The sequence below is a fragment of the Tympanuchus pallidicinctus genome, unplaced genomic scaffold (assembly GCF_026119805.1).
Source record: "Tympanuchus pallidicinctus isolate F22 unplaced genomic scaffold, pur_lepc_1.0 scaffold20, whole genome shotgun sequence".
NCBI lineage: Eukaryota > Metazoa > Chordata > Aves > Galliformes > Phasianidae > Tympanuchus > Tympanuchus pallidicinctus.
In genome coordinates, this window is record NW_026294722.1 from 3,547,806 (window position 1) to 3,559,120 (window position 11,315).

Sequence of the window (11,315 nt, forward strand, 5' to 3'; positions counted from 1 at the left end):
GATAGTTGGAAAATGGAGCAAACCAGCTGGGCTTGTCCCAGTGGGTCACACAGGACAACCCGCACCTCTCTGGAGTAATTCCTTTCAAGCCAAAAGGAATGAGACAGACCTCAGCCATCAGGATTGCAGGAGGCACTGGCAGAAGTGTTACCAGAAATGAGTGGAGGGGAGTGGGGTCAGCGGATCGAAGAGATGCCATGGGAGCCATCGCTGTGCTGCCAGCACCTACCCATGGGGACCAGCCCACTTTGGTGAATTTGGCACAAACAAGGCTGGAGGGGGTATGACTGATGCTTACAAACTCTGGGATGGGCACCATGTGCCCTTTATGCTGGGGAGCTGCGCCGTGTGGGACAGCCAGCCGTGCCCATATGACAGCTGGGAGTAGGGCTGTGTTTTTCTGGACCAGACTCTATGTGAGATATTGCATTTTGCAAGAGTTCCCTTGGCTAGCTCATGGTCACCCCGTCCCAGCCCCGCCTGCTCTCCTGCACCATGTGTGTCCCAAGCAGGGCTGTGGAATGGAGCAGGCAGGGCCAAGTCCCAAGGACTGGACGGTGATGGGAGGGATCAGCTACAGACCTGCAGGGAGCAGGTGGGACAGAGGGAGAACTGCAGACAGAGCTGCTTCTCCCGACCCTAACAACAGGGAGAGGGCTCCCGTGAGCTGCTGCAGGGCTTTTTGGTGGTGAGTCCGACCACGAGGGAGGGTCAGCACTGTGGCTGTGGCATCTACAGTGTGCAGTGGGGCTCCTGGCAGCACCAGCCCCCAGAAGCCAGCAGGACGCAGTTCCCCACTGTGCTCCACGACCACTGCTCCAGGAGCTTTATTGGCATTAATGTAATTAGTGGCACGTTAATGAGTGCATCCAAAAAAAAGCGCCCATTGTCACGGCACCGTGGTTGCAAGGGCATGGATGGGGCTCTGCATCCCTCAGCCCATCATGGGACATGGGCATGCCAGCCCTGGTGCTGATAAATGCACTTTGCAGGAGGATGGCCTCGCCTGGCAGATTAACAATTAACCAGTAAGTGGGGTTATGGCTACTTCATGGCGTGTTAAATGCTGAAAGACTGAAAAACCAAGGGGCTCTGAGCAGCAGCGCCCACATTTTACCCCTGAGCAGGGCACGTCCCCACGCGTCCCCAGGACTGGGGATCACCTTCACTTGGCGTCTGCCCTGCCCAGCCCTGTGGCACGGTGGTTCTCCAGATACACAATTGGGGAGGGCTTTTGGGGGCTACCAGGAGGCCCCAAGTCCTGAGGCACAGCCGAGATCGTCGCTGGGGTTTCTTCGGCGGAGTTCTGCGTGTCTGAGTCCTCAGAGGAGAAGCTGCTATGGCTGGAGACCTGGAAGTACTGCGCTGCATCGCCTCGAGGATGTGCCGAGCCGTGTGCTGGGGGCTGACCGCAGAGGGGGGCACGCGGTGGGGAGGGGGACACGCAGCAGGGCGGGCTGCGGAGCTGGGATGGGCTCTTGTTGGTGCGCGGTGGGGTTCCACTGCCGCATGTCGGGAGGGAGCTGCAGCGCGGCCGTGGGGAGCTTGGAGGTGAGCGGGAGGCATCGCGCCGCTCCGTGCCAGCGGCACGGCCGCAAGAGTTGCCGGCTGAGTGCCGCCCCGAAGCCTGCACGGCCCCACGGCCCGGAGCGGTGGCTGCCGACCCCTCCCACAGCTCGGCCAGCATCGCCTCCAGGCTCTGCCGCGTCTCCTGGTATTTGTGCCACGCTGCCGTCCAGGCCCCCGTCCCGCTGCTGCTCTGCATCCGGCGCAGCTGCGCCCGCATCTCCTGCAGCTTCTCCGTAGAGAACTCCACCGACAGCCTCTGGAACGAGCTCTCCAGGCGCTGCAGAGCCTCGGGCCGCCCCGCGGGGACCCCGCCGTGCTTCGCCTGCGCCGTGCACTGCCTGCAGCCCGCGTTCAGGCAAGTGATCTGCAAAACAATGCACGGTGCTGCGCGTCCTGCTGCCTGCCTGCACCGCGCCCGGGCAGCGTGCACCCACCTTGCTGGAGAACTGACGCAGCTCGTGCAGCATCTCCAGCTCTGCCTGCCGTCGCTCCATGCGCTGCTGGAAGCTCATCAGCTTCGTTCGGATCAGGGCCACGGCAGCCTGCAAGGGCTCAGCCTTGGGGGACACAGAATCCTGCAGCTTGTCTGCCTGCTCACACAGCGCCAGGCCGTGCCGGTGCCGGGCCTGCAGGTAGGCACAGCAGTGAGATTCACACTGGGAGCAGTGCTGATGGCTCTCAGCTCAGTGCAGCTCTCAGCTCAGAGCGCTCCATGCCAGAGCCAGAGCTGTGTGCTCAGTGCATGCGGAGAGGCCGTTCAGGGCAGCTGAGGCAGCAAAGCATTGGGCATTCTGCACATCTCTGCTCCGCATAGCCTGGCTTTGCACCACACAGACTGCACTGCCCTGAGTGGGTCTGTATTGCTTCTTCCCTGTGCAGAATGAGAAATTAAGGGCCCTGACTGCAGCAGTGAGCAGGGAGCAGCCCCAGGGTAGCAGAGCTGGGAGCAACAGCCATGGCTGAAAGAAACTCATTTTGCACAGAGGTCTCATTCCCAGCCTGGGAGAGCTGGGCTGAGTACACCAAAGTCTGTAAGGGCATCGGAACCCTGCTCTAATTTTGCACGTTGATGTTTGTGCCCAGTGCTGGGCAGTGTGCTGTGCTGGGAGGTGACACCGGAGGTGGCCGTACGTACCGCTGCCTGCAGCAGGAACTCACTCCATCGCTCTGTGGACCTCTCACAGCTGTCAGAGCTGCACTCCTCAGCTCCCATCTCACGCAGCCGTGCTGCTCCCTCTCCATCCAGCCATTGCCTGAGCTGTGGGGATCGGGTGGGGGTCAGTGGGACGGCCCCAAGCACTGCCCTTCCCTTCCCTGCACTGCCTGGTTATGCACAGCACCATTAATTAAAACCCAGGGCAATCCTGTCATTATCTGCATTTCCTCCACCACTAGAAGCTGAGGAAACGCTGCTCCAGCACCCACCTCATCCAGCTCGCCCTCCAGCTCCCGCACCTTCCGCAGGGCGCTGAGCCGCTCCAGGCGGCTGTTGGACAGCGAGACCAGGAGGTGCAGCTCCTCCTCCAGCTGTGCGTACCGCGCCTCGGCCGCGTCCATGCCAGCCCTGCATGGGGGAGAAGGGTTAGGGCTGAGGTTGGGTGAGGGTTGGGGTTAAGGTTAGGGTCAGGAGCTGGCAGCGCAGGGCTGGGTGTCTGCAGCAGGAGCTGGACGTGAGCGGCACCGCTGGACGTGATGGGCATTGCTGGATGGGAGCGGCACCGCTGGACATGTGCAGCAGCACCGGGGCTTGGCCCCATCTAGTGGCTCTGTCTGAGACAGGCCCGTGGGATGGCTGCAGGCGCTGGGAGCTCGGAGCACAGAGCCCGGCGCCCTGCGGTTCCCCAGCGGGATTCCTGCACGGGGTGTGGGTATGGCAGGAGGGTGCCGGGCAGCGGGTAGCAGCGCTGGGAGGTGCTGCTTGGCGGGGAGGTGGTCCCGGCCCCTCTGTCCCGTACCTGACGTGGGGTGAGGCTCGGAGCCGGGCAGCATCCCTGCGCAGCCGGGCCAGCACGGCGCCCCCCTCGTGCTGCAGGCACAGCAGCTGCGGGTCGCTCAGCACCCTGCGCATCAGCTCCTGGTGCCTCTCGATGCCTGCGGCCGCATCCTGCCGAGAGACTGCACTCAGCGGAGGCTGCAGGACGGGCAGCTCAGGCTGTGCAGTGAGGGATGGAGATGGGCACAGCCCCGGTACCTGCATCCCCGCCGCACCATCAGTGCTCTGAAGCTCCTGGATGCAGCTCTGCAGCAGCTCCAATGCCCGCCCGAGGCTGGCGGTGAAGGGCTGCAGCCTCTGTTGGGAAGCACAGGGGTGAGCAGGGATGTGCAGGCAGTGGGACGGGAGCAGGGGCTGCAGCGGGGAGCAAGAAGATCACTGCCAGAGCAACTGACAAGAGTGGGGAGTGCTTTGGGGACATCACGTGAAAGCCAGTGAGGAAGGGATGGGGAAGTGACAGCAGGAGCCAGGCCAGCAGCAAGCTGTCCTATGCTGGGGATAGGGATGGGAAGGGAAGGCTGCTCTGTGCTCTGCACTTTGGGGACTGAGGAGAACTACGGGAAGGGAGGAGGAGCTGATGGTGTGATAGTGGACACCTGGAAGAATTGCACCCACTCGCCGTGGCAGTAGGGGAAGCTGCCCTCCAGCTCCGCCGTCACCTGGGAGCTGTCGACGAAGCGGCCCAGAGCCTTCAGTGATGTCAGCGTCTCCACCTGCAGGGCATGGAGCTCCTGAGGGACTGCACGGGTCTCGTCCCCCAGGGGCAGCTTGGAGCTGGGGAACGTGGCCCTCAATCCCCTGCAGCCCTGAGTGCGCAGTGCAGCTCCGGCTGCGCCCCCCTGCGGCTCCGCTGTGTTTGAATGCTTGGGACATCACTGGGACTGCAGTAATCTGCCATGACATCCAAACGAGGTAATCGGGCTCATTAATATTTCACATGATATTAATTACAGTGAACAGCACCGGATGAACAATAAACCCTTTCAGGTTTAGATTTATCACCCTGACACCTGCGTTTGGCTGATGGCTGTGATGGGGAAACACCAGGCAACCTTTGGTACAGCTCAGCAGAGCCACGGCAGCAGTGAGCCCTGAAGTGGGGAGCGGGATCTCCAGTGAGGGGATGGAGGGTGCTCCAAACTGGGAGGCCCAGCACCCCATGGGATGTGGGGTGCTGCTGCCGTGGGATAAAACAGAGGCACATGAGGAGGGGATGGGGCAGACAGCTCTCACCTGCAGCCCAGGCAGCTTCTCACGGGGAGCAGATGGTTCCTTCTCAGCCAGCAGCAGCACGGTGTGGATGCAACCCGGTGAGATGTTCTGTGAAGGAAGGACAGTCACTCCTGCACGCCCTGCTGCTCTGCCCTGGCCATTGGACCCAAGTCAACCTCAGCCATGGGTAACCAAGGGAAAAAGGCCCCGAGCTCGCTGCCATGGAAAATGGCACCAGTCCCCATATCGCTGTCCCTATCCACAGAATACATCCGCTGGCAGAAGGAACCCATGGAAAGTGGCCCGTGAACAAAGTCCCTTCCCTCACACCAGTGACGTTTCTCTGCATGGGGGGCTCTGCTCAGGGGAAATGGGGTCTTTGTGCCTGGTCAGGGGCTGCCCGCGCCACTGTGGACGTGCCCAGAATTAGAGACTGAGCAGCAACTTTGGGAACAAAGGGGGGGTTGTTTGAGAGTTGCCAGTCCTGTGGGGAATCTGGGGATGAGAAGGCAGTAAGAGATGTGATTTTCCTAAATAAATGCATGGTGATGATGCTGCAGGATGCTTATATCTGTCCCAGTAAATCCACACCATGGCGCTAACGGGGAAAATCTGTGAGTGAGATAAAAGCACAGCCCCGGGCATCTCAGGGCTGGGCTGCCTGTAGGGCTGCTCTGAGCTGGGGGGATGGGATGTGGCTCTCAAGAGGGCTGGCGCTGTAGCTGCCATGGAACAGGGGCTGCATGCACACAGCTGGCATTTACAGAACAACCCCAGCATACCTGGATGGAGCGGAGAGCAGAGTACAGGGTGGGAGAGGGAGGCTGCTTCCTGGCATCCACCACGGCTGTCAGCCCGCTGTCCTTCGCATCCTTCCTGGCACATGGAAACACAACACAGTAACAAGGAGGCAAATCCCACAGGTCAGCAGAGGATGCTCCCCGGGATTCGACCCCGCTGGGAGGCAGAGCAATGCCTGTCCCCAGGAGAAACAGCAGCACTGGAGCTGGGGCCTTATCCCCATTGGTAACCCCAGATCAGCACAGTGTGGGGTGGCAGTGCCAGTGCTGGGCAGAGGCACAGGGTAAGCACCCCCCGCCCAGGGGTGGCTGCAGTGGGAGGTGTGGGCATGGCAAGAAGCCTGTGGGATGTGCCCAAATGGTGTAAATGGAACTTGCCCAACGGGTGCACGTGAGATGTGCCCAAAGGATGCATTCAGGATGCAGGTAACGGGGGGGGGGGAGGGCTCAGGTCCTCTCAGCCCTTACCTTGGGAGGGAGCAGAGGCAGAGGAGCAGCCTTGCCAGCTCGGCAGCTGAGCACCACATGGCCCCCCAGGCGCTGCTGCTGGTGGTCACTTGCAGGAGAGCCCTGCCCAGCTTGTCGGTGCCGCCTGCGGAGTTGAAGCAGGACACTGACCTCTCCTTCCCTACCAGCCGGCCCTGGGGTCTCTGCACAGCTCACACTGGCATTTCACAGGAGGTCAGGCACAAGACCTGCCTGAATCCAGTTGTGTCTGATCCCCGCAGAGGGGCAGCGAGGGCTGCGCCAGCCCCCAAGGGCCCTCGCATGCTCACTAGCCCTGGAAATGCCGTGGTTCAGATGATGAGGATGATTTTCCCCCCAGAAAACAAGGACGTTTTTGCCACAGGTTTTCAGTTCTTGGGAAAAGGAAGAATCCAAACGTTTGCCGTTTGGCAGCTAAAAGCTGAAAAGCTTCATTTGTGAGGAATGGTGTGGGAGGGCTGCGTGCAGCTGGGAGCCGTGTCAGCTGCTCAGAGCACGCTGTCTGACTTTTTTTTGTGCCCGGATGAAGGGAAATTTCCAAGGTGGGGGCTTTCTTGGGAGCAAAGCCCTGAGACCTCCCCCCCAAACCGCTTCCCAGCAGAAGGCAGCTGCTCCCTGTACCTGGCAGGCAGACGATGCCTGAGTGCAGCAGCCCGGTGTGCAGCTCCTGCCAGAGCACGGAGGGGCCGTTCTGTCTGATGGTGCTCTGCAGGGACCGTTCCTCTGCAGGGGCTGCAGCTGCCACATCTGCACCTGCCCATGGGGACAGAGGAGAGGGGTTGACAAAGCGCGATGGGGCAGAGAAACGCGGCACCCCACAGCCCCGCGCGCTCATCACCTTTCCCAGCCGGCTTGGCTCTGCCCATCCTGGGTGAGTAAATGGCAGACACCTTCCTCCAGCCACCCTCATGCTGGCTGCCCGCGCTGTCCCCGAGCCGAGGGCCCTTCAGGAAGGAGAACTTGTGGCCGGAGCCAGCTGCCTCTGAGCGAGTGGGGGCTGAGGGCACATGGGGGCTGCGCTGCCCCACCGCCTGCCCTCCTGAGCCCCCGGCACGAGCCCTGCGGGGGCAGGGGGTGCCGGCCCTGCTCCCACATGGCTCAAGGGGCTCAGCTAGGGGTGCAGAGCTGTCGGGCTCCTCCAGGATGGCTGCCATCAGCGCGGAGCCAAAGCTCACTGGGTTCTGAAGGGCGGCCAGGTAGGAGTCGCGGTGCCGGCAGCGCGAGCCGTGCGGCCCAGGCTCTCCGCTCAGCTTCCTTCTCTGGCACGGGGTGCAGGGACCCTCCTGGGAGCTCAGCACTCCCCCACAGGGCCAGGAGCCCGTCCAGGGCTGTGCCGCCACAGAGCGGGACGTGGCCAGGAGGCCCAGGTCCTGCTGGGAGAGCTGCAGCAGCTCCACGTACTCCCCCTCCAGGTTCTGGCTGATGATATCCTGCAGGCTGGGAATGGCCAGAGTGGTCGGGTTCTGCCTCAACCCTGCTTGCTCCACCTTAATCAACCCCGGGTACCTCCCCTGGTTTGGCTTCCGGCTGTCTCTGCAGCCTGGGACGACGCCGGCGATGTTGCTGTGGGGCGCTGAGCTCTGTGCTGTGCCATGGGGTGTGGGTGTGATCGATGCCACTGGCTCAGTTGGTGCTGCTGGCTCCGGACTGGGGCCTCCTGGTGCACCCACAGGTGTGCCATTGGGTCCAGCCTTGGGCTTGTCGACAAACTCTGGTGAGGCAATCTTGCTCCACGGCAGCGGGGTGATGCCATTCTCAGTGGCCACCAGGCAGGTGTGCAGGGGGGACCCAGCATGGTTGCAATTAATCTCCTCCAGCCACTCGTTGGTGAAGAGCAGCGCATAGGCAGCCTCAGGGATGGGCGTCTCCTGCACGCTGTCCAGGTCTGGTGAGAGGTGCTTGAGGGCGATGCGTGCTGTGTGCTCCTGGCAGGGCTCTGCCTGCAGGTAGAAGTCCCCGGCACGCAGCAGCAGTGGGTTGAGAGGTGCCAGGTGCACCACCACCTTCTCGTGCAGACACAAGGGCCAGCCCTCGTGCAGGAAGATGCAGTTGGAGTAGGGAGCCTGCAAGGGAGGGAGAATGCAGTGCATCAGCAAGAGCCTCTGCGGCTCAGGTGCTTCCTGGCAGTGAGATCCCACTCGTGAAACCGTGCTGAGCCAGTGGCCGTTCCCAGGGAGCTGGGTGCTCTCCCCATGGTGACGGGATGTGCAGCCCAGGGCAGGCACGGCTGTGCAGGGCATCACGCTTTAGGGCACAGTGGGGCATGGGGGAGCAAAGCACGGGGCAGCTCATCCGCTTACACAGGCCGCCCGCCGCACGTGCTCGAAGAGGCGCTTGGCAGGGATGAGGAAGTCCAGCAGGCAGCAGAGCCCGTCACCCTGGTAGCTGCTCTCCAGCAGGCGGAACACCTGGCCCAGCACAGTCGGGGCTGTGGCTTCGAAGGGTGGATAGAGGGAGCGGAGGGCGCTTTGCACCGCTGCATCCAAGGACTGCGAGTCCTGCGGGAGGAAAGCAGGGTGCCGTCAGCCACCCCTGGGAGCCCACAGCACAGCTCAGAGCTCACCAGCTGCACCCCACAGCCCCCAGTGGGGAAAGTGGCCCTGCAGCAGCTGAGGGGTTAAGCGGAGTCCAAGCAGAGATGTGCGCTCAGCAGATCCCAGGAATGCAGAGGCTGGAGGAGAGGAGGAAGGCCAAGCAGCTGGAGATGGATGGGATGTTTGGGTTCAGACACTTCGCTGGATATGACGAACTCCAAATTAATCTCTGGAGGGTTTTCTGAGAAGAGTGCTGCCCAGTCACAGCCCCATGCCCAGCAAAGCACAGCTTTCTAAACGGGCAAAGGCATAGGGTTAGGGTCATGCATCAGATCACCCTGCTGACTTTGCTTCCCCAGTTTTGCAAAGACATTCATTGCACAGAGCTTGTAGACACAGCCATGCATGGGAGGAAGTGATCTCAATGTTCATTTAAAGCCTCAGCTGCAACACAGGGAGAGCAAGGGTGAACGTGCACGTGGCTGCAGAGCAGAGCGCTGCGACAGCACGCGAGGAAGAGATTCGGAGAGGCCACAAGAAGCACGCAAACTCAGCTTGGCCACAAGCAGGCAGTGCCCTTCTCATAGCTCTGGCTCCAGGCACAGTTGATGCTGGAGCTGAGCCCCAGAGCAGGGATTGCAGACATAGGGGCAGATTGGTGCTGTGTGGACCAACATCCTTTCTGGGGCAGCAGGAAGTTTGCCCTGACCTCACGCTGCTCCCCAGTCCGGGATGGGAAGGCGCCAGGGAAGAAGTCTGGACTCACCCCGTGGAAAGACAATGCAGGGTGTCTGACAGGGGGAATGGCCCTACAGTGAGATGAAAGAGGAGAATCTTCCCCCCAATGAGACCCAACCAAAGGGGCTCTCCTGTGGGCGGATCAGTAGAATAAAGCAAGCCACTTCCCTGGGAACAGGCTAAAAGTGCACAGACCTCCCTAAAGCAGTGGGAACAGCATCTTGGGGAAAACTATTGGCAGAGGGATGGAGGCACCGGATGCACCCCGGGCTGTGCCAAAGGGCGTTTTGGCCTACAGTGTCCAGAAATGTTTTGTTAAGTGTCACAGAGCACTTCATCATGGGAGAGGCTTTGGGGTGAGATCGGCTCAGAGCTCTGTGCTCGTGCAGAGGGCTGAGGTGAGAGTGGGGAGAGGGGAGAAACCAAACGGGACCCAGTGAGCCCCCTTCCCTCCTCCAGCTGCAAGGGAGCGAAACAAAAGGCATTAGGGAGCACAAGAAGATTTACATTTGCAAAGCCATTTCCATTTTAATAAGCCAAAGTGCTGTTAAATAGAGATTGATATTTCTCCCCAAACACCCATAACTTTTAGCGGTGATTTATCCACACGAGACGGGCTGGGCAGTGGTGTTTCGGTTGCAGGAAGGTTGGTTAACTCGTGCCCGAAGCCACGAGGTGACCGCACAGCCTCTTCTCTCCCCCCATCGGGAAGGAGCGGGGTGAGAACGCCCGGACCCGCAGCCCATCACAGCTCAGCTCCGTCTCGCGGGGAGGGGGATTGAAGGAACACCAGGGAACGGAGAAGAGCAGCGCAGCGCTCAGCCTCAATTCGGCCCCGATCGGGGCAGCGGCCCCCGCTTCACGGCCCGCGGTGCCGGCAGAACGGCGGGGCAATCCGAGTCCCGCACACCGCCGCCCCCCGACGGTTCCGCCTCGTCGGGGCTCCCCGACGGCAGGTGCGGGGGAAAGGATAGCAAAGCAGAAGGCATTACCATGGTTAACGGGCAGCGGCAGCGCGCCCGGGGGGGCTTTCCTTCGTCCTTCCTCGGGGTCCGGCGCTTCCTCCCGCCCTCGGGGTCTCCTCGGAGGCTGCGGCTTCGCGGTGCGGTCCCGGTGCCCGCGGGCGCTGCGGAGCTGCCGGCCCCCCCCGCCCCATGGCCCGCCCGGAGCCGGAGGACGGGCTGCTCCTTCCCCCCGCCCGCGGTTCTGCTGGAAAAAAAAAAAAAAAAAAAAAAACAGCAAAAAAAAAAAAAAAAAAGAAAAAGAAAGAAAGAGAAGAAAAAGTGCGAGAGCGGAGGAGGGGAGGGGCTGGCGGGGGGACGCCGAGGCTCCGGCTGTGGGGCCGCGTGGGGCCGTCCCGCAGCCCCGGGAGGAGCTGGCGCGCTGCCGGCCCGAGGAGTGCGGGCAGACCGCACAGGATGCGGCCCCGCCGCCCCGTCCCGCACCGCCCCGCTCTGCTCTGCGTCGCCGCCCCGCGGAGTCCCCGCACGCGGAGCGGCTCCGGGGCCAAAGCACGTCCCGTCCCGGGCTGCGAGGAACAACGCGGGGAGAAATGCACGACTGTGAGCGTGTGCTCGTACACGCAGGCACGGACGAGCTGCGGTGGATTTTCCCTTTCTAAATAAACACGCGCTGTGTTGATACAAAACACTTCTCGCTGTTTTGTATTCAAAACTCGGGGGCTTCCTTTCCTGGATTGGCTCAAAAGTAGAGCAGAAGAAAAGTGTTTTTCACGGCTTTCTGGGATGATTCAACTCTGGAAAGTACCTGTTTGAGGGCACAACGTGTGATTGAGTGACCAAAAGTTGTACAAAAGCACTCAGTGCGCGAGCCAAAGCCGCAGGTTTGGTGCATCGTAAGGCAGAGGGCTGCTGCTCGGCAGCGATGCTCCATCCCTGTGCATGAGCTGCAGCCACAACAGCGTGTCTGCGGGCACAGCTTGGAGCCCGGAGTGGGACAGCACATGTGGGACAGCTGCACTGC

General features: G+C 61.6%; 1 protein-coding gene across 2 annotated transcripts; it reads right to left on the reverse strand.

Annotated features, from left to right (window-relative positions):
• Positions 1-811: 811 nt before the first annotated feature.
• On the reverse strand, positions 812-10,755 carry KIAA1755 (KIAA1755 ortholog). Of its 2 annotated transcripts, none has more exons than XM_052683969.1 (14): positions 10,325-10,755; positions 8,361-8,558; positions 6,899-8,123; positions 6,682-6,807; positions 6,043-6,166; positions 5,557-5,650; positions 4,796-4,882; positions 4,159-4,275; positions 3,761-3,859; positions 3,525-3,673; positions 2,995-3,133; positions 2,705-2,827; positions 2,004-2,195; positions 812-1,933 (listed from the first exon to the last, which is right to left on the reverse strand). In XM_052683969.1, the coding sequence occupies exons 1-14, from the start codon at positions 10,325-10,327 to the stop codon at positions 1,166-1,168; spliced, it is 3,444 nt and encodes a 1,147-aa protein (XP_052539929.1). In that variant the 5' UTR covers positions 10,328-10,755; the 3' UTR covers positions 812-1,165. The 2 variants fall into 2 exon arrangements, with proteins under 2 accessions (XP_052539929.1, XP_052539928.1); XM_052683968.1 differs by having other exon boundaries at positions 6,682-6,813; positions 10,325-10,754.
• Positions 10,756-11,315: the final 560 nt, after the last annotated feature.